The sequence below is a fragment of the Ambystoma mexicanum genome, chromosome 1q, assembly GCF_040938575.1.
Source record: "Ambystoma mexicanum isolate Mex_15411 chromosome 1q, UKY_AmexF1_1, whole genome shotgun sequence".
NCBI lineage: Eukaryota > Metazoa > Chordata > Amphibia > Caudata > Ambystomatidae > Ambystoma > Ambystoma mexicanum.
The window spans coordinates 1,035,883,045-1,035,908,595 of NC_090922.1; the positions used below are offsets into that span (position 1 = coordinate 1,035,883,045).

Genomic DNA, 25,551 nt, shown 5'->3' on the forward strand with positions numbered 1-25,551 from the left:
TCAAGGAGAAAGCACATTTCATCAGACTACCACTTTAAGAATGTGAATGACTATCCAAATTGTGATAAATCTTACTGTTAATAGCAGCATTGGCGACAGCAGCAGAATATAAGCTCAATTCCATGGGTAGACCAACACAGGTGGGAACGATGTGGCGGAGTTCAGCTGCCAAAATTGGTTGGGAGTATTGTCCAGCAACACCATTGAGAAGTTTGTTCATGGCATTCTTCACCATGCTGTGTCTTGCTGCTGGTTCATAAAGAGCCTTTCATGGGTCAAAGAAACAGAGGGGGAATTAAACCAGAGGAACGAGTGAAAGACCAGCAATGGGGGGTGTTAAAATGTGACATGTGTTACCTTGATTGCACTCTGAATAGACTCCTTGTTGAGGTCAGCAAAGCAAATCTCCTGGCCCAATAGTTTAATGTAAGCAGAAATCAGAGGAACTTCCGAAGGCAATCCTTTCCATTGAAACAACTAAGAACATGTGAAGAAAACACAGCACTTATAGTGATATGTTTTTAATTATTGAACAAGAAAACAAATCTCCTGTGTACAACATAATCATTAAAGTTGTGAATCGTCCTGATTGATGAGTTAGCTTGGATGTAAGAGGTAGTAGTGAGGAACCTGGGTAGATGTATATTATCTCCAAAGTGATGTAAGCTGGTGCTACATTAAACTGCATGTACTGGAAAGGTTTCCATGTGTTCATATCACTGCAAAAATATATTGTGATACAAAAATATCAACATATTGACCCATGGACCCTGCGGGGGGCACTCCCGCAAACCCCGCTTCCACAAAATATCCTCCCCAAAAATATCGCTTTTGCGTGGGGATATTTTGTAGGGATACCTTGCAAAGGCGAATAACGCTAGCAAATGCACTACGTAATGGCATGCCTAGGGACAATATATATTGGTATCTACTTCAGCGCATAGCTTAGTGGGCTACTAAGGAATGCACAGGAGTGGGGTATGTCAACTATCTTGAGGAGGCAGCTCCACACATTTGGTTGCCTCTCAGCTTTACCGCACCTTGGAAAGCAGCGACGTCCTGGTGCATTACCAGGAGGTCCTACTGGCCCATACAGTCGTACAGGCTTCTTTCCTGGTTGGACATACAGCGGTCTCATCAGTTGGTTTTCAGGGAAGCAACGATTCTGAACTGAAAAGATCCACAAGACTTGCCCATCTCAAGGAGTCCAGTGGTGGAGAGCCAAGAGATGCTATAGAACGAGTTAGCAGCACTGAGCCTTTTCTTAACAGATAATCATACCAGAACCATCAAAATACAACAACACATCCACACATAAGGTAAAAAGCCACATTGAACTAAAATGCAGTTGAAATTGGTAATAAATAGTCTATCCTCTAGCCTCAATTTTCAGAATTCCGGTATTTAGCTAATTTTCCCATTTATGTCACCTTTGATGCTTTGCTTAGTGAAATTTTTAAAAGCCTTTCACAACAATTTCATCAATTGTTTGCTTTAATAGTTAGGATAAATGTGTAACAAGTAAAGAAGCTTTATTACGAGTTCCCTGTGGTATTTCCACAGATATACTGTTAAACTTGATTACTGCTCTCATCACTTGGTATGATGGGTTTACCACCGGATTAGAAGTGGCGGCATGGTGCTTTTAATCCCCATTTTCTGAGTCTATATGATGCCATTAGGAATTTGGCAGATTTACCACAATAGGTAATTCTGTTGTGGTAAATCTGCCAATCTTTGGCCTTGAAGAGGAGAATTTACCTCTGACTGCTGGCTGGAGGTAAACACTCTGCTTTGTGGCCAAACATGAATTTTGGCAGTGCTGTAATATTGGCAGTGATTCCATTACCATCCAAAAAAAAGAGGGGTAATGGAATTACCACCACTACCTTAATGCATTGCCAAACTAGTAATGAGGCAAATGATTTGCTAGAGTGTATGCTTTGGTTCTCTGTCTCTATGTACTGTCAATTGTGAGATGTGCCACAGTCAGCAGGCCACACACCAGCAAGGTGGCACTCTTCCAATGCTATTTTTGGGAGGGACCTCTATTTCTTTCCCTACCCATTCTCAATTAGCTGCAGCCTCGCTCCACTCCATGTCCCCCCTCCACGTCCCTCCTCGCCCACCTCCTTCCCATTGAGGCCCACTTATTGCACTTACCATGTCCCCTGTTTGCACTCGCAGGCCGCCAGGGTCAGCCCACACACAACATTCTTTTGTGCATCAGGTTTTACCCTTGCGACCTCCATACGGCAAACAAATTCTTTGGATGCGTTATTCTAAGTATTGTCAAAGAAAACACCAATTAAGCACTCTCATCACAAAAAAGTACACTTTTTGGAGGCAGGAGTGGTTGGGGTCTCATTTGTATGTAACTTCTTAGGGAAAAAACATATTTTCTTCATTTTAAAGAGGGAATCATGCATGATTATTGGTTAAATTCAAAATGTATTGGTGTGAGATATGACAATCATGTTTGTTAGGTAGCAATGTTAGGATAGGTGTGGATACACAGAGAGAAATCTTACAGTTTTCGCTATCTGCATTATCTTTTTGCGCATTGGGTACTCAGCAAATGGGACATTCTGCTTCCTCAGAGTTTGTTCCAGGCCTTCGGCTCGGAGAGCAACCTAATGAGACATAGGAAAGAATTTCACCTTGGACGATTCCATAGCAAAACATTCACGTAGCAGCTGGAAGACCACTATATGTAGGCAAAATTAGGTTAACAGTTCAGAAACATGTTAAAATATTTATTGACTAATTTCGGGGTATCTAAGAATATAAGATCAATGAAGATATTATATATTTTGCCTCTCAATGTGTTGCCAAAAAAAGTGCCATTTTCCTTTTCCTGTGGACCTTCCAAGACAAGATTGGATAGCTTACAAAATGGACAAAGTTTAGTCACAGTTAGCATGAATTCACTCATGTATGAGTCAAATGGAGGATGGCATTTAGAAATTTAGAAATATCTTTATCTCTCTTTTATGTGAAAGATTGCAGTGACATCAGTGCGAGAAAAGGCTAAATTCAACTCTCTCTTCTTCTTCAAGACCCAATCAGCCCCCAAAACACTTCATTCAAATAATGTACTGACTGTGACATGTACTACCCACATTCAAATGTAATGTTGGCTTTCCCTTTGGCTAACCTGGGAAAAGTGAGTGATGTCGCACTGACATCCATGCTAGAATTGTATAGATGGTGATATTCTAGCCCTGATTTTAACATGGATGTGGCTGAGACAAGCTGATGGTCAGGTGTCTGATAGTCTGATAAGAAGTCCATGCCCTTAGCCAGCATGATAAGGTAAAACATACCGTCATGGAATTCCTTGGAATCTTTGTCAGTTTGACTTTTATAAACAGGCTTTGCTGATAAAAGTCACAGGCAAGCAGATCTGAGTGAATGATGGGTGCCAAACTGGGGATGCAAATTCAGCTGATCTCATAGCGTATTGATCACATAATTCCAAAGTAAACTTAAAAAGTTACATTCTCCCACTTGTAACATACCCTCATTTGTGCGGACCCTATGTATATGTTACCTCAAGCATGTAAGCTAGAGGAAAGTGAGGGTATTTGGTACTATACCAAGGTCGGCCAGCAATAGTGTCCAACATGTTCTGAGTAGCATAAAAGAGAAGGAACATGCCTTAAGTTAACAACTCAGTGAACAGTATCTGTGGCCTTGGAAAATGTTCCTGCACTTGGAAGCAGTACATTGATTCGCTGAAATATTCATAGTCTTTACCTCAAAAAGATCAACCTCCCCACCAGTGAAGTACCCTCGCATCTTAGAAGAAGCAAATACTGGAAACATAGTGTTGGCACTGTTCATTATAAGGATATCAGCAGCTGCGCCACCCATCAGTGGATCTAAAAAATAAACAATAATTGGACATTTTCTTCAAAAATGTTGTTTTACACTAACATAACATTCTCAACAATTGCTCTTCAATGCGGAAGACACTACATTTAAAAAGGATGTTTCCATTTGCTTAATGTATATTTTAGGTCCCTTGTAATGTAGAATACAACCAATACATATATACATATTTGAATTCCATCAAGTTGCATAAGAAAGAGTATGCTTGTATATATATATATATTTAAGGAAAAAACTTTACTTGCATGGACGTTAAGTTGAGAACATAACGCAACAAAACCCATTTAATTCAGCTAAAGCCACCTTAACTCCGGGCCCCTGTTGCGCAGCCTATGACCACAATCATAACATCACAACTATTACATTGTATATAACAGATTACATCGATAACGGCATTAAACATAACGTGATTAATATGTTAGCGCATAAAAACTTTGATTTTCTTAATAACAATTTAGGCCATGGACTTGGCCATGACGAAGGCTGTGGTCACTGGCCATCACCAAACACTGTAGCTAGTGGTCAGTTAGTGTTGCAAGGTGGAAAGCTATAGTCAGTGGCCTTGGCTAAAGGCCATAGCTAGTGCCCATTAATATGTCCGAATATACAGTTGGCACAGCCAAAGGCCATGGCCACTGCCTAGTTTTGTGTTGAAGACCATGGCTAGTGGTTGGTTATCTTGCTAAAATATGTTGTTTATTTAAACAAAATAAAATGCTCTCGGCACCACGGGTTACCTAATAGCATACATACTCTATCTGGCGTGCTAGATCGGAAGTTATCGGCCCAGGGCCCCTCATTAAAAGCCCTCGCTATGCTTGGGCCTTAAAGACAGGCCCTGGGCTGATAACTCCTAATCCGATCTGCTTCTTGCTTCCTATTTCAATCTGCAGGTAAAATCGAGCAGCACAACCAGTAGCATGAGCAAGTGAACAAGTGAGCTATTAAACAATCAATGTCAGTCCCACTTAATGTTCTTCGAATGGTTGCAGTCTGCGTGCAAGAATAGGCATGTAATGCAATTGAAACAAATGCACATTGAAAAAACCTGTAGCTGCATGCATGTTTATATGTATCTATGTATTATAGAACGGCGGTCGCCGCCCTATAGTTAAGATGAGGCAGACTCCCATAGGAAACGCAAAGAAATGAATTGCTAATAACTTTTGACTCCTGTGACGGATTTGACTGAAATTGAGAAGACAACTAGGTACGCACAAAGCCATCAGGTTAGAGCTGAGGGGAGACGCAAGAGGAAACCATGTGAAATGTGGGGGTTGTAGAGGAGCTAGGGACAAAGTTTGCAACACGAGGCTCAAACATTTTTCCCATACCCTTGGCTATAACCTGGGGTATAGCCGCAAATAGTTCACATCTCAAAGCAATCTGCGTCACAGAAACACTGTGTGTCGTGGGGGGAATGGGAGAGGGCCGGGGAGGTGAGGAGGTCATCAGGAGTGGGAGGAGCTGGCACAGATGAGGGGGACACTTGGCGAGGGCCTGGGGGTAAAAAAAAATGTGTTTTGCGGCTATAAAACTACACACAGCTGCTGCTACCTGTAGTCCATACACTGGAAACAGGCATCCGAGACTCCCATCCATGCAGTAAACAGGAGCAACCATGCTTAGCTTCAAAGCCTTAGCACAAGTTTCCAGACCACTTAAAGCGACATGGGCTGAGGGGACAGGTCCCGTGCTCGTTTTGAAGCTAAGCAGGGTCAGTCCAGTTACTGCATGGATAGGAGATAGTCCACAGTCCTGAATTCTGTGTGTTTTCTTAGTTTTAAATATCTCATAACACACATAGAAAAAAAAAGAAATAAACCACAATATTTGTTTTAAAACCGTGCTACTGTCAGTCTTTGAATGTATTGCACTCTAAAGGGCAAGCTGGCCAATTACCGCTGACATCTTGTTACCAACATTATAAACACAACCCCTTGTCGGGACTTTTCAACAAAATGTATTTCATATGTGATAGCATCAGTGATGTCATCAATGACGAGGGGGACACTTGGCGAGGGCCTGGGGGGGCAAAAAATGTGTTTTGCGGCTATAACCCAGGCTATAAAACTACACACAGCTGCTGCAATCTGTAGTCCATACACTGGAAACAGGCATTGTAATATCATCTTTGATGTCCTGGGTGTGAAGTCTTAGCAGTGCATGGTGGTAGTGTGAGTTATGGTTGCTTAACTTACTATAACTGGTGAATTTCTGGAGGGGGTTCGGTTTTACTTGTAACCATTACGTCCCTTTAACAAAGTGTATTCACTGAATATATATATTTATATGGTCTGAGAGACCATTTCTGTTGCCTTTTGCTGAATTGCATTCTGCTATATGTAGTCTCCCAGTCAAGATGGGGGAATAATACCACAATTGTACACTTTTTGCCTAACATAGTTCTATATGGATTTATATTTTTGAGTGTCACTATGGTATGTGTACTTTTCAAGTTATCTTTATAGAGCAGAGTATTGTTGACAGCCAGACATTGGAGTGAGGAGGAAAAATAAAGACAGGGCAAGTAAGGCATGAGTATTTCCTCAGGATGTGGCCAGAGAGGTTGGAATCCTGGACAGTGGTGCAGTTATTCTCCCCTGATTCTGGCTGCTTTTCAGGGCCGAAGTAAAGGACACATGTCGGTGGACAGCAGAACATTTTTTGAGAGGGCAAACACAACCACTTAGTTTTCTTTGAGGTTGGCAAGATTGCTCAAGTATTTGGCTACCAGGAGTTTACTCAGGTTGTCATGTTCCCAGTGCAGACGCTTACCCACAAAACCAGAAGCACTTGTCTCGTATTGGGATTTTGTTTTCTTGGGATCATTTCACTACAGATTGCTGGGTTTATAGGTTGAGCACCATTTATACTTTGCCCGGATATTTATTTGAACATTTCCTCTCTAAGGTTCTTTTTCTTGTGTTCATTTCTTTTTTGAAAGTCCTATGCTATTTTGTCTTGCACTTTTTCTTCTAAAGGGAAGATCAATTGAACTACATTTGTATATTTCACTTTAAGACATATGTTCACTTACTGTGTGTACATTCATAGGTGTCAGCTTTTGATTTCCACTATGAGGGCAAAAAAACCTGGGCATATGTTATTCTTGCAGCCAGTCATGAGAGATATTACCCTACGTTTGTATGCAATGTAACAATAAAAGAATACGTGTGTGTTTACAGTTGAAAAAACAGTCATCTGTGATTGTTTGAAGTAGGCACATGAGAAAACACTGATAAACAAGGATTCAGAATGTTTTGAAAATACCGGAAAACCACCCGAGAAGTAAAAAATAAACACTAAAAACAGGAAACCCTAATTATAAATATATACGCGGCTATGGCAAAAAAGTAATTAAAAAGAGTTTCATAATTTTAACAGATACAGTGAGGTCGGGGGTGAGAACTCATTGGCCATTCAGCTATGGCCAGTTATCTGGTAGTGTTCTAAAATATACAGTGGGCACGGCCGATGGCCAGTGGTACAGAAAAAAACTATGGAATAACAAAACCCTTCAACTTCAATTAAAAACGTTAGTTAAAGATCAGTTGAGGTGAGAAACTTACTGCAAGTATACCGCTGAAATTCAATGCATCGGGAACTCAGGACCGGCCTTAGTTCCCATTCATATCCGCCCTAATGCTAGATCCCCCATAATGCTATTTTGTATATTATTGTGAATCCTTCCTCTTATAATATAGATGTACTCTTGGGCTTCGGAACCCAAATGCCCTGAATTAAGCTGGTCCTGAGTTTTTTTATTCAAAATATAATATATATATATATATATATATATATATATATATATATATATATATATATATATATATATATATTATATATATATATATATGTGTATATGTATATACATATGTATATATATATATATATATATATGTGTATATATATATACATATGTATAGTGATGTTTAGGGGTGTTGGTTAGGTCCTGGTGTGATTGCGATGGGGCATCAATTTTGGGAATACCCAATTGTTTTCCAATCTATGTATATAGATACTTGCATACATTCATACGTAGCTAGGGAGCAATGGAGCTCTCTAAATAGGACATGGGGTGGCTCTCTGGAGGTTACAAGTAGAGTGCAGGGTAGCAGAAGAGCCTGGATGGTAGAAGGAGCAGGAGGGATAGGAAGCTGTGGAGGGTGAAAAGTAGGGTTGAGTGGAGCGAACAGTAATTGATGAGGTGTTTTTGAAGAGTCGGGTCTTCAGGTCTTTCAGGTAGGGTCTTCAGGATGGAGGGGTCCACTCTTACTAGTATTGCTCTCTTTTTCCCAGAGACAGGGTGCATATCAGGAAAAGGCCTCTTTCTTGGTTAAAAAACGTGCATAGGTGCGACTGTACAAAGGCTTTAAACCTAGAACCCCACCATGAAGTCTTGCCGTGATTTGTTCACCTCTTACAATTTAAATGAATTAAAGAATATATTGGTACTAATGGCACTCATAACATTTTCACTGGACTTTTTCCGGTTTTCACATTTATAGTCCGAAATTCCATTATTAATCTCCTTTTTCAATATTTTCATCAATGGCATAATCAAATTTAAGAGCTTCATTAATTTTAATATAGAAAATACTGGAAAGAACTGAATCAAGGAAACCTTTAGCTTTGAAATAGACTAACCCCACTTCACCCTCCTTTATTACTCACATTTGAAAGTATCCATATGCAGAGCTTTGCTGTAGCGATAGCTCATTCTGTCGAGGGCCGGGTTGAGGATCTTAAGGGCAACACTGCAAGCAGCTGCCCTATTTGGGACGAAGATTAAACAAATAAATGAATTAATCCAGAAATAAATCATCAATGGTCATTATTCATAACTGCATATTAGTACATGCGTTGTACTTACAGTTGGTGGAGCTCTGGGACGCGACTTTTGGACAAGGCCTTCATTTGCGAAAACACAAAGCTTGCAAGCTGGAGGTTCACTTTGCTCTCCTTTGATGCAATGTTGGCAATGGTTGTCACTAGGGCCAGACGAGGCTTGGTTTGAAACAGGACCACAGAGGCCATCATTCGGACTTCAGTGCGAACTCTACGGTCCATGAAGACTTGGAGCAGAATCTCCTGGACCTGAAGAGAGAAAACACCAAAGCACTGACATGTCTCTATTAGCAAATAGAAGTCCCCAATTGTGTTTGAAATATCAGTGGTGATGTTTTATGAATGGAGCACAGGCGAGCAAATCCACCGACCTGAAGAGTGATCTAATTTGGAAACACTACATAAGCATTCTAAGTCTCTGTGTGGGAATCTTCTGTGTGTACATGTCTTTCAGATGGTCCCCAGTTGCTAATGATGTTGCCTCTATATATGAAACTTATGAAGGGCTCCACTTTGTGTAAATGTCTTTAAGTCTGTCCCTTACTGCTAATAATGTGGCATATATACGGGAAATTAATGAGGTGATCTTCTGTGTATAAATATCTTTAAGGCGGTCCCTTACTGCTACTACTACACTAAGAAATCCCTAATATCAACATGCAGCCATTAGCTGTGCTGCGGGTTTGACTGCCTAGACCAAAGCAGATTCTGTTTGAAAATATGGTGCACTCAGATCTGGGCCAGTTCTGCACTTCTTTACCCCATGCTTAATCTCCCATGTGGCAGGTCAGGCACTGATGAAAGCCCAATGCTCACAGGGATCTTTCCACACATATAGCAGCACTGTTTGGACAAATATGGAAGTACTCATGCCCAGCATGAGCGTCACCCTCTATATTTTCCATTTCCACCCTGATGCATTGAAGGAACAGGAAAAGCTGTGGTTGCAGTGATGTTACCTTTAATGTCCATCGCTGCAAATGTACTTACTGACCACAGGTATGTAGGGGGTCTGTTCACTGGACCCTACAAGGTGCCCTATGGAGCTCAATGCATGTATGAGTGCCTGGATATCCTACAGCACAAAGATATGCATAGAGGGCCGGGCACAAGCCTCCTTTCACCCACAGACAGTCGCTTCCTCTGCAAAGAAATTGCTGTTACGAGCCAGGGATTTTATTGAATAGAATTGTGCTCATAGAATGCATGGCACAAAATTCATCCTCCATTTAACTGTGTGTGTGTCTAATGGAATTATGTAGGGTTGTGATTTGATTGTCATTTAAAAATATTTCCAATGTGTAGTGTTTTTATTTAAAGCCATGTGCACAATAAAAACCTATTCATCCACCATGTATTCTTTGTATGGTTTTGTTAATTGGCTTAATCGTTGGCTTGCCACTCTATGTATATAGGAAACATGTTTTTCTCTTGCCTATATCCTGCCATATTTCTAGTAGAGAGGTAAAATCCTTGCAAATTTAGCAACTCTTTTGCCAATTACTAATCCAATCATTTTACTAAAGCAATTCAGGATAATGTATACTTGTGCGCAGTTAGTATGATTTAAGCTTTCCTGGCATCACATTTTGCCCAAATTGCTAGAAGGAACATTTCAAATTACAATATCAAGCCTATCTACGAAACGCTACATTCTGGTTTTAAAATAATTACATGGGCATCAAAGAATCTTATCTGCCAATCCCAAACCATTATTTTCCAAGGTAGGAAATGATTCTTTTGCCATGCTGGGACTTACCCTCTTCGGGTCCTCCTGGGCGATGTTCCTCAGGGCCATCACTGCATCCGTCTGGATCCTGACTGGCAGCTGGAAAGCGCTGGCAGAGAATCCTGGCAGAAACTTCTGGATGCGCTTGATGCTGGCGGGCTGTCCTGCATTCCCAAGGGCCTTCAGGGCCAGTGCCATGTCATCTTGATGGCCACTGCTGGCTGCCTCTGCTGCTAGATCATGGAGAGGCTAGAAAAGAAACACACTTCTACTGATCATGTGTTTCTCCAATAATGATGTCTTTCGTAACTTTGGAAGACATCAATGCAATCTCAATGTATCATCCTATGTATCTGTCCTTTAAAGAAGCAGCAAAAGGTATTGTCCCACAATATGAAAAGTGTGCAGGTCGTGATACATACCATTACTGTAGGGAATGCAAGACGCGTACCGTTACAGGGAATGTGCACACAGAGTGTGCATCCCATGAAAGCATGTTTCCTACAAAGAGTAAGAGTTGTTATATGTGCTCCCCTGGTAGAGGCTCAGAATATCGAGTGGCAGACTTCTTGCCTGCATCTTATAAGCTTGTAGACGTGTATAGTGGGTCCTGCAGACCTTCAGAAAACGCAAAGTGGGGGAGGAGGGTGCAGTGAAGCACTGAAAGCTCCTTGAGCCTACGCTGAGTGACACTGTAGCAGACTCTGTCTCTGCTGATGGGGCAGTGCATGCTGCATCTGCCCGCTAGAATGGGGTCTATTCGATGAAAGCAATAGGTATGCCCTTTGAATTCTGACCCTAGCGGTGCAATGTGACCGACCATTCGTCTCATCTACAGCAGTTGCTTAGGTGCAACGAGGCAAGTGCGGAAGTGCTACAAACTGTTGCAATATATTTGTAATACCACGGACTGTCATTTAGTGCATGTGCATTTTGCATGTTACGTCCATTTGTTCCTTGTTTTTTGTCCAAGCATTTCCCCAAATATCCAACCATACGGAAGACACATACCACATGTGTCTTAAAAGTAGTTACTCTTCAACCCCCAAGAAAAAGGAGAATTCCACCCATTGTACCCAATAGAATACTCAAGAGGAAGGGTCATTAAACAGAACTTAGATTGTGGAAGTCATCTCACAGTTCTGTGGCATTGAAGCACACGCCCTACATAGCCAGGCGCTATGTGGTCATCAGCAGTTTCTTTCCACTGACATGGTTCTGGTGACACTGCTTCACTTCCTGTGGACCTCAGTTAAAATATCTACATGATTGCTTATATAATATATGAATTGTAAACAACGGTCAAGGTTTACAAGAAAAGTAGTGAACCTATATTTCTCACAGTTTGGTTACCTCGATCCCCTGGCCCCCTCTCATTCCCACCCAGCCTTTCCTTCCCCCAATACAATCCCCATAACTGGACCCTGCCTTTCTTCCATCCCCCCACACGTTGGTTTTATGAATGTACTAGCGAGACTGAAAGAAACACATTGAAAAAACGTGCATATTTAATGAATGTCATTAATTCAGTCATTGTCCCTGACAGCATGCAGCTTTCTATGCCCTCTCATTTATAATACCCACCGGCCACAGCTCTTATAGAACATGCCAAAAACTAAATCAACCCCCACCCCCAGCCACCCATTACCTATATCCACAGCTGTGCCAGCAGCAATTCCACCTTAATCATGCAAGACAAACCTGATCACTGCAGGTGCAGAATTCTGGTTGAATTCATTTAGCTTAGTTTAGGAATAGATTTTGTGTCCCAAGCAGGCTACATGCAATCTAGTGTCCGTGAGAGAGCTCAGCAGGATGTGATATAAAATCAGCCCCAGCAGGGTCCAGGTACACATCCCCAGTGAGAAAGCAGCAAAACACAAAAGTACCCTTGGCTTGCCTTCCAGGAGCAGTGATGAAGTCACTGGCAGTAAGGGAACAATGGGTGACATTCCCACCGAAGACTATAGGAATGCTGTACCCGTTAGTTATCGCCCACTTCAATCTCTGGTTTTAAAATATAATGCAGTGCTTGAACAGAAAACAAAGCAGTAGGGAGTGATTCCCTGGATCTAACGTGCTCATAAATCTTGAGCATGGCATGACCAGATTTTAAAAAATGCAGCAATTGCAGGTATTGGAGATTATATAATGAACAAAGCCCTGGATCTCAAGTGTAGCCCCTGCATGCAGGTCCCGGTCTTAACCACATGTGGTGTAGGCATGACAGTCTGAGAACTTAAATCATTGGACCCAATTTACTAAAAAGCTCAAACCGTGAGTATTCCAACATTAGTTGCTTTGGTAAAGTGTATGGCTGCGAGTCTGAACTTGTTTTTTCGAGTAGAAAACACTTCTGATGATTTAAAAAGCTTGAGCTATATTGAGACATGGGTCTACATTCAGGACTTTCATATCATCTTGCAGATTCTACTGGGATTTAATTAAATTAAGGGCTAATAATAATTTGTTATGCATATAGCACATTCCCCAAAGCATTGAACATAGAACAGTTTACATACAATTATTATTACCCAGCCAAAGATCACTAACTGAACGAAAGTGTGAGCTGGCTTTGCTGGGATTCAAACCTGCAACCTAAAGATCACAAACAGGTCTCAATGCATGCACTTCACCCACTGGGCTATCATACCAGCTAATCATGTACTTGTTCCAAGGATCATTCCTTTACTTACACCCGGGGAGGATGAGCCAACTAAATAAGTGGCTGGAATACCAGGCGAGAATATACAATCCATGCCTGCTGTCCTAGCCACCCAAAGCCCTTCCCTGGGTGGGGCTTTTATTTTCTGTTTTTTTTCTAAAATCAGGGGATTTTATCAAGAGCCTCTCCTTGTTGCCTATTCACACCCCCACCCCAAAATCACCCGATTTCCCTTCAATCCCTCACTTACCTGCAGGACCGAAGCCTTGCGCTCTGGTCCCTGAGCTCCTCCTGTCTGGTGCCACTGTTGAAATAGAAAAGGGACTAAGTCCCTTTTCAGATGGCAGCTGCAATTTTGGATCATGTTTTCCAGGGCTGCCGTCACCCAAAAAGGGACCTATTCCCTTTTCAATTTCAATGGCAGCAGCCATTAAAACAAAAAAAAAATCTCTTACAGGAAATGTGCTCTCGCTGAGCTAATCTCCAATCAAAAGAAAAAGAAAAACAATCTGCACTCCGGTAAATCCAGAGGCGCAAATAGCTTTCACACCCCGGTGGGGTGATGGGGAGGGGCAGAAATGGCCATTATCGGCCTGCAGCTTGGGCCTTCCAAAGCTCAGGCTATTAAAGCCCATGTGCTCCCCCTTGACTCTCACCGGGGCATGAAAGCTATAATTGGAATCACATACATATCGCTAAATATTTGTTTCAGTTAAAAAAGGACAGCAATTAAAATGGATCCACTTCACTGGACATACAACTGCCAAACAGGTACCACTGATATATTTTATTTAAATCCTTGTAGAATTATTCAGAATTAATTGGGTACGTAAGTAATAACATGGTCACAATGCTTGTAATACGCTATAGTGTCACCTTTGGGATTGCCAATTAGCTATACATTTTTTTAATTTCTTTTTCTAACTTGCTATGCAGCAATCAGCTAAATTGATTCACAATTTCTTTTGGATTCCTTCAATGGTCACATATTAAGAATAGAAACCCTTTATTAATGCTTTTGGTTTAACAAGTTGCAGTTGTCGAGTCTTGCCAGTCAACGCATGCATAATTTAGGCTTCCCTTTGATTTCTAGTTCTACTTTGATACAAACAGAGACATATTAATCTGAGTAACCATACACTTTTATTAGATGAGTGAGTTGGTAAGAACAATAATGCTGTTATTTTTAAGGGATTTTTCAATCTTTTTTTGTTACGTTATTGATAATTGATATTATCTATGTATTTTTCAGCTTAAAAGGTTTATGCATTTAACCCAGGTGAAAACTGGTATCCATTGATTAATGAGCCCTAAAGAAACATATATGGCAAAGCACATCAACCCAAAATATCTGATGAGAACCATGCATGAAGTACAGGCATATTTATGACACCCAAGTCTTATTGATTGTGACCTATGAATGTGTAAGTTTCATGAAATCAGTGATTTTCATTTCATGAAGTATTGTGCACATGTGGTTGCCCTCTGGCAATTCTATTCAGAATTAGGTTCCTGGGCTGTTTCCCTGCTACCCAAGGTTCACCATCAGGATTGAAGCATTGTACCAATGAACACAGCCCTACTCTGGACTGCTGCCCCTAATGTGACATTGGAAGTGAGAAGGCGAGTAAAAATATCAACATTCCAGTCCAAATGAAAGCGTCTCTGGTAATATTCATAACGCGACTATGCATACTCACTGCAAGAGCTGGGTCCGGGCAGGAGGAGTGCGCCCCACAGTACTTGTTCACCATGGACCCGTATCCCAGGACTGCAGCTTTGTACACGACGGGGGATTTCTGATGTTCCGCAACAGTCACCAAATCCTGCAGGCGTGAGAGCAAGAGTTACAACGGAGATGTGTTCTTTATTGTAGCATACTCAAGACGTAACACCTCATTACCAACTGAACAATGTATGATTATCATTTGCGACACTGCAATTAGACAGACAAATTAGGGGGATGACTCGAATTCCAACCACTGTCCTCCTTGACATTCCTTGTAATATCTGCAGATAGAGGAGCGCATCAATTACTGACACATGACCCAAGACGTCACTAGATTAAGAATCAATGGCGCTGCTCCCTGCACAGCCAATCACTGGCATTCCTGTTATGGAATGAGCCATTGCCAACAGGGAGTCTCTGCTGAGCCTGTGGCTCACTCACAGGGGGCTATATACTGGTAGTTCTATCTCTGGGAGACAGAGCATCTTCAGGAGGCGTCCAGCAATGTGGCTCCTGGGCTCGCAAAACACCCTTTAGTGGGCGCACACAGTACACAATCCCAACAAAAGTAGTGCTAACTCTGGCACATGCCCTCTCTCGACACAAGCACTAGTTGCAAAGAGCATTCCCTTGATTCTGTGGGGCCACTTCTTTAATATCAATGCGACACTGGCATCAATGCATGGGGAGGATGCTCTGTACCTTTAACACACTTTATGTGATGAATAGGGCAGAGTGATGGAAGTGTAGTGCAGCTTCGGGCCACTGAATGAGCAGACATTTCAACATACAAATGTGGTATGGCAGGGCCTACCCACTACAGATTATTAAAAGAGGATTCATTCCTCTTCACTCTGAACACGAGGCCCTCATTTTAATACTGGAAGATTAGAAGAGAACATCTTGAGATTGGAATATTTCCAATCATGCTACACATTACAAAATGGAACCGGGGCATGCAACATGGCAATGCATCTGCTTTTAACCCTTCAGACCTAGAGAAAGCTGGAGTGATTGGATCACACTTCCAGACAGTAATTAAGGAAAACAGAGATCTCTGGGATACTTACCGCAGCTATTTTCAAGCTCTGCTGATCAGCCTTCGTGAATTGGATGGCGAGAGCTATGGCCTGGGCTGCTTCACTAGGGCTCAGCTCCTCATTGTGGACCTTCTGCTTGATAACCTTCAGCGCATCAACCGTTCCTGCCATTGAGATTGCGTTTCGCAGCCAGCGCCTGCAGTCCACATTCAAAGGGTTACACAGATACATGTCCATCATGACAGCATACGCCTATGTCCTTGTGACCAATGCATACCTGTATTGAGGTCTATCTGCAAACTGCTTGCACAGGGCCTGGATGGTTTCATAGCTTGACGCGCGCAAAATCTGGGTGAGCTGCAGGAATTTGGCCGGTGCATCTGCGTGTACCTGTTGCTGGTTATTCTGCACCAAGTGCTGCAGGGTTTCTGATATCTAGGACAATAAACATAAAATTAAATGTTAGTCTAAAGTAGGCATTTTATTTCAGGAGGGACATCCTATAAAACAAAGTCTGTATACATTGGAGAAGCTGTAATGAACACTTGAAGTTATAAGAAAAAATATCTTAGGATGGTCAGGTAAAGTCCTAGGCATGTTACTCATGTGCCACTCTGGATGAGGGTTGAAGAAATGGGCACTGCGCATAGCCTTCTGGAAAAGGAGAGATTTGTCATGGAACAACCCCTAGCAGAGAAGAAGGGTCACAAAGTGGTTGGAACTTGCTTTTTTTAATAAAATAATCAATATTAGCACACAGGGTGCTAATTCATTCAACCGGACGCACGCGGCGTCCCACTGAATGAATGAAAATACTTTTTTTGCCCCCCAGGCTAATGATTTGGTAACTCGGGGTGCTAATAGCATTAACCCCCTGTTCCAAGGTTTGGAACAGGGTGGTGGATCTAACGGCCCAGTGACCTTCGATAGGCCCTCGCTTAGCTCGGGCAGATAACTTGGGCTGCAGTGCCGTTACTCCCGTTCCAGCCCTTGGAACAGGAGAGGGGGCTAACGCTATATAATTCTTTAGGGAACGGACAGTGGTCATGTGATACAATGAGGCAAACTTGAACACAAGGATGGCCGTTCCATCATGCAATTGGTTACAGAGCCCTCAATCTGAAGTTTCCCATCCCATGGGGAAGAAAGTGACTAAGTCTAGGTTTTAGTTTGCACTATACCTATAAGCTGAAACTATTGTATTAGTGTACAAACTACAAGTAGGGAGAAATGGCATATGAGGAGGAAGAGATGGCTTCTAGGTGTTATTTGGTTATTTGCCCGCCCGTTGACTGCCCATGCACTCCCCACCCAAAATCACATTCGCATCTGAACTCTTTCAGCTTGCTTTAATCAAGCCTTATCAACAAACTTTGCACTCAAAGTGGCTGCCAATGATTTTTCCAAGCAGTCTTCTGAAAGTTAAAGATTTAGGCCCTGATTCATGGAATTATTTGGGTATAAAACTGGGATTTAATTGGAGCTGTAACTTAATAGTGATGTAATGAAAATCTTAACCAGGTCTACCTTCAGACCTTGATTTATAAGCACTATCTCTGTCTACTGAAGAAGTTCTAGTAAAAAAAAGCACTGGAAAAGCTAACAGTTTTGACTTGGGTATAAGTATTAGGCATTTGCCAGGCACTGCTATTAGATGCCCAGGAACTCGCACCATTTTCCACCGGCTGCCATCAATGGCCAGCCAATACCACAACGGCCCCGCCTGACAAGTGCCTTTCCCAAGCCTACACAACAGCCCAAAGTGTTTCTATTGTCCATGGCTGTTTCTTTGGATTCTGCAACTTGAAGTAGTACATTTAAAAAAGAAAGCCAAAACTACAAGAATTCAAAGAAATAAAAAAAACGGGACTGGATCGCCTTCCCACCAATGGCAAGGGGGGACTTGAGAAATCTGCAGTTTTACAGTCCATGGTTGAGACTGTGCCCCATCTCTATAATGCGGATGTCCAGGAGAGACAGCTCGATTTAGGGACTGGAAAGGACGGCTCTAAAGATGACGAGGTACAAGGGCACCACGTGGCATTGTGGGAGCAAGTGGAAAGGAGTGCTGGTTGCTGCCACACACATACCAAATTACTGAGCAGTTAATAATAACCGTGACCACTAACATAGCGATATCATTGGTGAGCAATAGTGCCAAGCTCCAGGGAACGACCAGGCAGAGGTTGTGTGCCGCAGACCAGGCAACAACTCAACATCTTAAAGGGGGGAGTGATTTGAGCTGCGAATTACGTTGCATATGTGTTGGGCACTGTAACGATTGTAGTCTATAGCCCAACTACCAATACATTCAAACTCACTACCATTATGTCTTTAATTATAATGTCATTATTTCAGTACTATCTTTATGTCTTGTGGCAGTCGGAAGACACTATTTTACCTTCACACACTATTTCCAATCTGCGAAAATATTATTACATTGAGTGTTACGCACCTGTGCCTCAGGGCTGCGGGTCTTCACCAGATGAATTGGCATCTGGAGCACTTCGGACGCAAACCGGTAGTGGAGGCCGCCCCGGTTCTGCAGTTCCGTCTGAGGGGCGCTTACGCGATTGCTTTTAGTTTCCACAAGGGTGAGCACTTGCCTGAAAGGGAGCAGAGAAACATTCATGCATACCATTTAGCACATAATGCCCAAATGTGTCTCTGCCGTGTGTGAGCGCGTTGGGTGAACGGGTGAGCATGCGCGTGTGGTTGCTTGCACTTTGGTGTCTCTGGTAATACACGGGTGAGCACAGACGCGCAAACCCTTGGACAGCTTTACAACTCTCGCGATTTAACCGTCCTCACGACTAATCTCACAAAAGCATGTCAGGTTTGCTTGATTAATATCTGCACTGGCCTGATTTCGATCCATGTGTATGATCATGTTGCGGTAGCCCAGAGGTTTGAGAAAGCTGTGCTAGAAATGTTGACCTGTTCCCATCACCATTAGGCTAAAAGCCTATTTGATGTCACATACTCTGATGAGTTGTGCATCAACGGGCAAGTGACGTAATTTCCACTGGCCCCATGTCTGTGTTGAAGTGACACCACTGGTCTGAAGTGAGGCTATCAGCTACATGGTCCGCAGATGGGTGTAGGGTTTCTTTTGATCTCAGGGCAGCATATGGCCTGAAAACAAGTCCTTTCTGCCTGGTTTGGGTTCTCTTCTATAAGTGTGGGAATCTGCCCGTCTCTTTTAATAGCTTTCTCTTGCTTCTGGAAGCCGAATCCATCCCCACTGCGCAGGCGCACATGGGACTCGAGACCCAATGTACTCTCGAGGATGGTTAAGATCTGACGGCGGAACATTCACAGTCGGTTCTAGAGCAGAAACTTTTTCAATTCCTATTTTATTCACTTTTAGACTTAATTTAGCTGTGGTGTAGAATGTCCAGATTTTTCCAAGACTGTCCAAGAATTGGACCCTCCGAACCCACCGCCCCCCCCGGCCCCCAACCTGAGAGTGTTTATTATATTAAATTTAAAAACTCCAACTCGGTTATGGGAAAAGAGTGGGTGACCATGACATCTGCAGCAATTATTAAACAATATAACACTTTTTTGCACTGCAGGATGGGCTGTACCCCTCAACCTGACAGATACCAGACACCTGCATTAACTAATTGTGGCACAGAGACAGGTTTCGAAACCACTGAGTAGCAAGGCCGGTAATATCAATCAAAAGCACACTTTTTAGCATTATCCACAATGAGAACTGCTGGAAAACTGTGGGAGATATCCCCTTCATGTGTTTATTTGGTTTATTTGGTAATCAAAAAAAGAGCATGCCTATAATAACGAAACAATAATAATGAAAAAGTATCGATTTAAAAACAATATATATATATATATATATATATATATATATATATATATATATGGGGTGGATTAAGGGGTTCAAACAGTTGAGGCGGGGTTTGGGGTAGGTTTAAAAGCAAGGGGCAATGGGGGTTTGGGAGGGTACCCCCCAATAAAAAGGAAAACAATTGTATATTTTTCGTTATTAAAGTAAAGTTTTGTCGTAAATTCATTCTCAGTAATTTCATTCGTTAAAATCACATAGAACCATGTATTTATGTATTTATTGTGTGCAACTGTTTACATACAACTTTCACACATCACAATTCACAATATTTCCTCACATTTTACTCATTTAAAACCAACCATAAGAATGTTAAAAAAAAGCGATGCTTAATGACATTTCTTGCGCATTCAGAATTTGATACCAAAAAGCCTCAGTAGTTAAAATGTCTTCATAATGGACACATTTACGCAAGAGTTCAATATGCAGAGGAGTTAACGCAGAGCAGTTAGTGAGAAGGTGCTATAAATACTGAACCTCGAGTGAACAGTATTGACAGAGCCTCTCCAGCCTCGGAATATTATTTCTTGAACCTAGAACTCCTCTAGTTAATAATACATTACATTTCATTCTTAAGACATCATTTTAAAAGATTGTGATGGATGTTTTAATAAATACAATGGAACCGTATTAAAGATGTGATTTCCATCCGAGAATGGTGAAATATATGATAGCTGATTATGCTGATTATTGAGGCTCTGTTCGCTATCCAATCCATTTCCAACACTTTCTTTTTCACTTTCAGAGGTTGAGTTAAAAGCTCCTCTCTCGTAGAATAATGATTCACTAACTTGGCATCATATTTGTCCCTCCAAACCTGTAGAACTTCACATTTACTATGTGTCAACTCTTCATGTAAGCTTGAAAACAAGCTCTCTGGTGGAGGAGATAGCATCTCAGTAAAAAGTTGCAGGAATGTTCCAATTAACACGTGCTTGTATCGAAAGTATACCAAGTTCATTCCTAATAATGCCCATAGGAACACACTGTGGAAGAGTTCAAGTTTTCCTCCAAATTATTGCTTGAGTTCTAGCCCAACCCGGTGGATTAACCATGCTTTCTGCTCCATACGAAATGCATGGCACTAATTTCTGTTGATAATAACGTAATAAAGGCAAAATCGAAAAAAAAACATAAGAGGCGCAATTGTGTGGCTACCGCAGTAGCAGCTGATTGCAAGGAAGTAGTAGGTGTCTGTTTCAATGCTTTATCATAAAAGATCACGCCCAAATGCTTAAAGTGATCCACCACCTCCAATTGTGTGCCGTCAAGGAACCAGTTGAATTTAACTTTTTTTTTGGGATACCATGGCGGCTTAATAATTAATCATTCTGATTTTCCGATCTACTAAATATCTATTTATAGCCGTCAAAGATCTTTGGAGCCCAATCCATCATATCACACAAAATTATGTTGTCAGCATATGCTAAATGCTTAAGGCTTAAATTCTCTAAATGAGTATGATACATCTGAACTTGGATGAAAACGTTTCTTAGATCACATATGTAAGCATTGAACAAAAATGGAGCCAGGACACATTCCTGGTGCAAGCCTCGGGAGGTTCTCATCCATTTTGAATAAGTACCTTGTTGATCCAACCTTATTTCACCTCAGTTTCAGCATGTAACGCAATCAGGATACTCAATAATGAGGGGGGCACCCTAATGTATCAAGCTTATGCCACAATTTTGCCTTGTTGACACAATCAAAATCTACGAAATATCAAAACACACCATGAATAGTGCCTTTTTGGTATGAAAACAGTTTAAAGAGGTGCCAACTCCCTTCTTGAAACCTGATTGACAGTGATCTAAGCCGCCCACCGCAGAAGCCCACAATTGCAATCCTCTTATGCAATGTATATTGCGCAAATGTGGCACTCATTGCAATTATACATTTCACTGTGAACAGTTGCTGGGTCTACAGTCAATGCTTTGGTTAGGGTATTTTTAAATATCAACATCACGAGTCATCAAATGTAAATAAAGATAATATTCAACTCTTTAGATTTGGCCCATCATTCAGTTTACCTATCAAATGTATGTATGTCTGTATGCGTAGTGTTGATAAAGGGGGCCCCTAGCTGGGAAGCAACAGAGTAAAGTACATAGGAACACACCGAACGTGTTATGGGTATTGGGCGGGGATAGCTTGGTGTGCTGGAATGGGGGGTGAGGGATTAAGGTAGGGGAGGCAGCGCTGCAGGGGTTAGAAGAGAAGTAGGGGTGAGTAAAGCAATCTGTGATTGTCCAGCTCAAAAGCAATCTATGTGATTAGTAAATTCCATAACTGTCTACCTGGCTTCCATGACACATGCGCCAGATAGCTCATAGAATGGTGAGTACTGGTACACCTGTCGCGCAGTAGCCTCAGTGATCAACGCGCCTGCATCTCTGTTCTTCATCTTGTAGGTGAATGTTGAGGCTCCCCTTAGGTTCTTTGCCTTCTATAGGTGAAACAAATACAACATTAGTATTGGCACTATTGATCATGGAACAATGTTTAACATTGGACAGGACCGATATTTAAAGTGATCAAACCTGCTGACAAGAATCGCATTTCTCAGCGTATGCCATGCCAATGTTCTTCTCAACCTTATCCTGACAGTTGTTTAGGTCCCGGGATTTGATGACAATGATTCTATCTGTTTTCTTGTCTTCTTGAATGACATACCTGGTGTGGCAGACACCAGTGATGCCAGTCTGTTGGAATCAATGGAGAATAATTACAGCCATTAACATAAACAGGTCACCAGAGGTAGAATTTTCCAACTGTTGCATGCAATGGCGGTGTGAGTGTGATGGATCATTCACACAAACAATTACACATGCAGGAGGAGGGAAAGACGTGCAGATATTGGGGCTAGAAGGCCTGAAGGGGCACAATATTATTGGTGCCAAGAGCCTGGACGTCAGCTTTTAGGAAAGGACCAGAGGAATTGATGGTGATGTCATAGATCTATTTACTAATACATATAACCAACCTCTTGTAGGTCATAGACGTTTTGGGTCTTCTTCATGGTGACCTGCAGCAAGTTCAGGATCCCTCTGTGCATGTTGACCACGGTTTCAGAGACAGCGTCTGAGGCATAAATGTCTGCGACGCGTCCATTGCTGTACTCAAACTTCACAGGTTTGCTAAGCTGAGCCGCGAGTGCCTGGGTCAGTTTTGAAGAGCGGGTGAATGGATCCTTAGGCCAGATGCCATTGTACTCCTTGATTTCCGGAGCTATGATCTGAAGTTAAAATTGAAAGAACATGATTACAAAATCTGATTACTATCAGTGTTCTTTACAGCACAATTATCTGCCACATGACTGGCAATGCATGATGGTAAATCTGTGAACAATTTTAATAACACATATGACTATGTTCCTCTTGATGCACACATCAAGACACACCCAGCAGCTCCAGTACTAGACCTGGCAAAGCCTTTGCCCGCAGACTGTACTTTCTATGCATGAGGTGGGCTAAGCTTGGTTTTATAGAAATCCTTTCTGGCGCCTGTTTAAAATGTAGATTAACAATCAGCCTTTGAAAATGTAACACAGTGAAACAATGCCACATACACAGTGATCTGGTGATTTGTGATATTTGCAAATCATTTGGTGTTATTTTTATGATAGGCAATGCAATTTTGTTTCGAAGTATCAATAATAATGACAATAATAATAATCGTTTTCCAGTAGATTTCTTTTGTGACCATTTATTGTTAAAAATCAGATGTATTACAATTACTATTATTACTTTTAGAAACTTGCCATCATCAGCATACATGGAATGAATATGTTACGCACATACACCTCTCCAAGGACATTTGAGTTTCTGTATATTGTAGTAAAACGAAAGGGGTGATGGCTGGACGGTTAAGAACTAATCTTAACCTCTGGCATTGCTTTGGGCAACCCTCCAGACCACCCTTCTTCACCTGTATATTGTAGCCTGTACCAGGAATTACTATTTTACAAGCACATTTCAAGTGAATAGATCTGTATAACATTAAAGCTCACTCACTCAATCTTTTCTGGCTGTCAATCTTAGCATTATGCTAATGCTCCCGAGCTTCATGCTCATTGGTGTGTAATGCTGAAACAAAGCATTTGCTCCACAAGCGTCAAACCAGGTTCAAGGGAAGGTGGATACTCAGCGGTGAACCCAGAAGACGTCAATCCTTTGTCAATTAGTATTGCACTCCCTGTGGGATGACCCATCCAGGGCCCAGATTTGTGTGCATCTACAGCTAAGGTCATGCAGCTGCAATTTGTGAATTACGATATGCACAGTGTGCAATGTTTTTAAAATTACCTACACAGCAAATGGTTTGTGAATTCTAGCGGGTCAATGTGGTAGGATCATATTTGTCTGATGTTCCAGGGACTCACGCATCTCAGCATGTGAGAGTCCCTGAGATGATCCTGGTATTTTTGCAGGGAAGAGCGGCTTTCCCAGGACTCCCAGATTTATGATCCTTTGGTATCAGGAAGGCATTACTTGCTTCTTATTAAGGAAGTAGAAAGACCCAGAAGCGATTAAGGAAGCTGTTTTGTGGATGTGAGAGAGTTATTTGCACTCGCTAGAGTACTGCATTGCAAGAAAAGGAGGCCTGCAAAGAAATTCGTTATCACTGCAAACCATATTTTGGTGACTGTAATGTTTCCAAATTGTTTTAATGTCACGATAGTCTCGATTACCCTGCAATCCATCACATTATTCTTTTTGGGTGTGTGCAAGATCAGTAAATACATTGATCTGAGTTGCATGCAGCAATCTGCTTCTGTGTAGAATTGGACCAGTAACTACTGCATGCTCTGCCTTGTCCAAGGATATTGTGGGAAACGGAAAAAACATCTATGAAACCATAAAACAGTGTTCAGCCCAAAATATTCCTTATTCCTTATTTCCAAGAACGTATGTCTCTGATTGCAACTCATCGGAACTCTGTACAAAGGCCTCCTCACCTTGAGAAGATAAGACTTCTGCGCAAACCCGCTGATCTCCACCTTGCAGTTGAGTTTCACGCCAGCTCTGGCCAGGCCGCTCTCTGGGAGTCCATTCAGAATCAGGGTCTCGTAGTTGTAAACGTAGGTCTTGCTTTCAAGGAAGACAGGTTCTGAAAGAAGACAGAAAAACTCTGATGTCAGGTGTATACAGCGTTATAGGTTAGTTCCAGCCACTTACTATGAATTGAACAAAAATGCAGACCACATGACTTGAACCTACCATGGTTGTACTGTTCGCTGCCTGTGGGGGAAGAGAGCAAACAGGCATATTAGAAAGAGCGTCACATCAATGCCCTAGACAGAAGGTCTTTCTCTACCAGAATCCTCAACTCATGACAAGAGGAGCACACTTACCCACGAGGCCAAGCAGAAGCGCTAGGATGATTCCCCTCATGGTGGTTGTGGATGAAGACCAGGGGACGTGCTACTGCTTTTATAGCACACGCAGGCACTGCACGTGGCCACTGACACAGGATTGTTGGCCAACTCATCAATATTTCATAAGACTATACAAACATTGCTTCCCTGCATGCTGACAGCTAGCTTTCACTTGAAGTTTAATGGACGAATATGTCAGTAGTCATGCATATGTGCCAATTATTATAGTTAAACATTAAATGTATTCACTTTTCTTGGAACAGGCTATTTTAAACGTGTGTCCCATGTTGTTATTGAGAGATGTCCATTTATCTTGGCAGGTCGCACTGTGGATCAATAAGAGGTTGTGGTAACTCTGTTCTGGTTATGGTGACATGACCTGGGCGAGATCCTGTGAA

The 25,551-nt window shown here is 41.9% G+C and overlaps 1 protein-coding gene across 1 annotated transcript in view; it reads right to left on the reverse strand.

Moving 5' to 3' along the window:
• Positions 1-25,195, reverse strand: part of LOC138540883 (vitellogenin-A2-like) — a 69,077-nt gene extending 43,882 nt beyond the window's left edge. Inside the window, exons 1-17 of the mRNA XM_069641716.1 lie at positions 25,130-25,195; positions 24,996-25,016; positions 24,734-24,885; positions 22,760-23,011; positions 22,317-22,478; positions 22,074-22,222; positions 18,364-18,514; positions 16,186-16,343; positions 15,939-16,104; positions 14,840-14,965; positions 10,505-10,723; positions 8,771-8,994; positions 8,572-8,669; positions 3,760-3,884; positions 2,532-2,633; positions 358-477; positions 76-265 (exon numbers count right to left, since the gene is read on the reverse strand). Coding sequence (XP_069497817.1) covers positions 76-265; positions 358-477; positions 2,532-2,633; positions 3,760-3,884; positions 8,572-8,669; positions 8,771-8,994; positions 10,505-10,723; positions 14,840-14,965; positions 15,939-16,104; positions 16,186-16,343; positions 18,364-18,514; positions 22,074-22,222; positions 22,317-22,478; positions 22,760-23,011; positions 24,734-24,885; positions 24,996-25,016; positions 25,130-25,169 — 2,455 coding nt within the window. The 5' untranslated portion in view covers positions 25,170-25,195. The remainder of the gene's footprint in view (positions 1-75; positions 266-357; positions 478-2,531; positions 2,634-3,759; positions 3,885-8,571; positions 8,670-8,770; positions 8,995-10,504; positions 10,724-14,839; positions 14,966-15,938; positions 16,105-16,185; positions 16,344-18,363; positions 18,515-22,073; positions 22,223-22,316; positions 22,479-22,759; positions 23,012-24,733; positions 24,886-24,995; positions 25,017-25,129) is intronic.
• Positions 25,196-25,551: the final 356 nt, after the last annotated feature.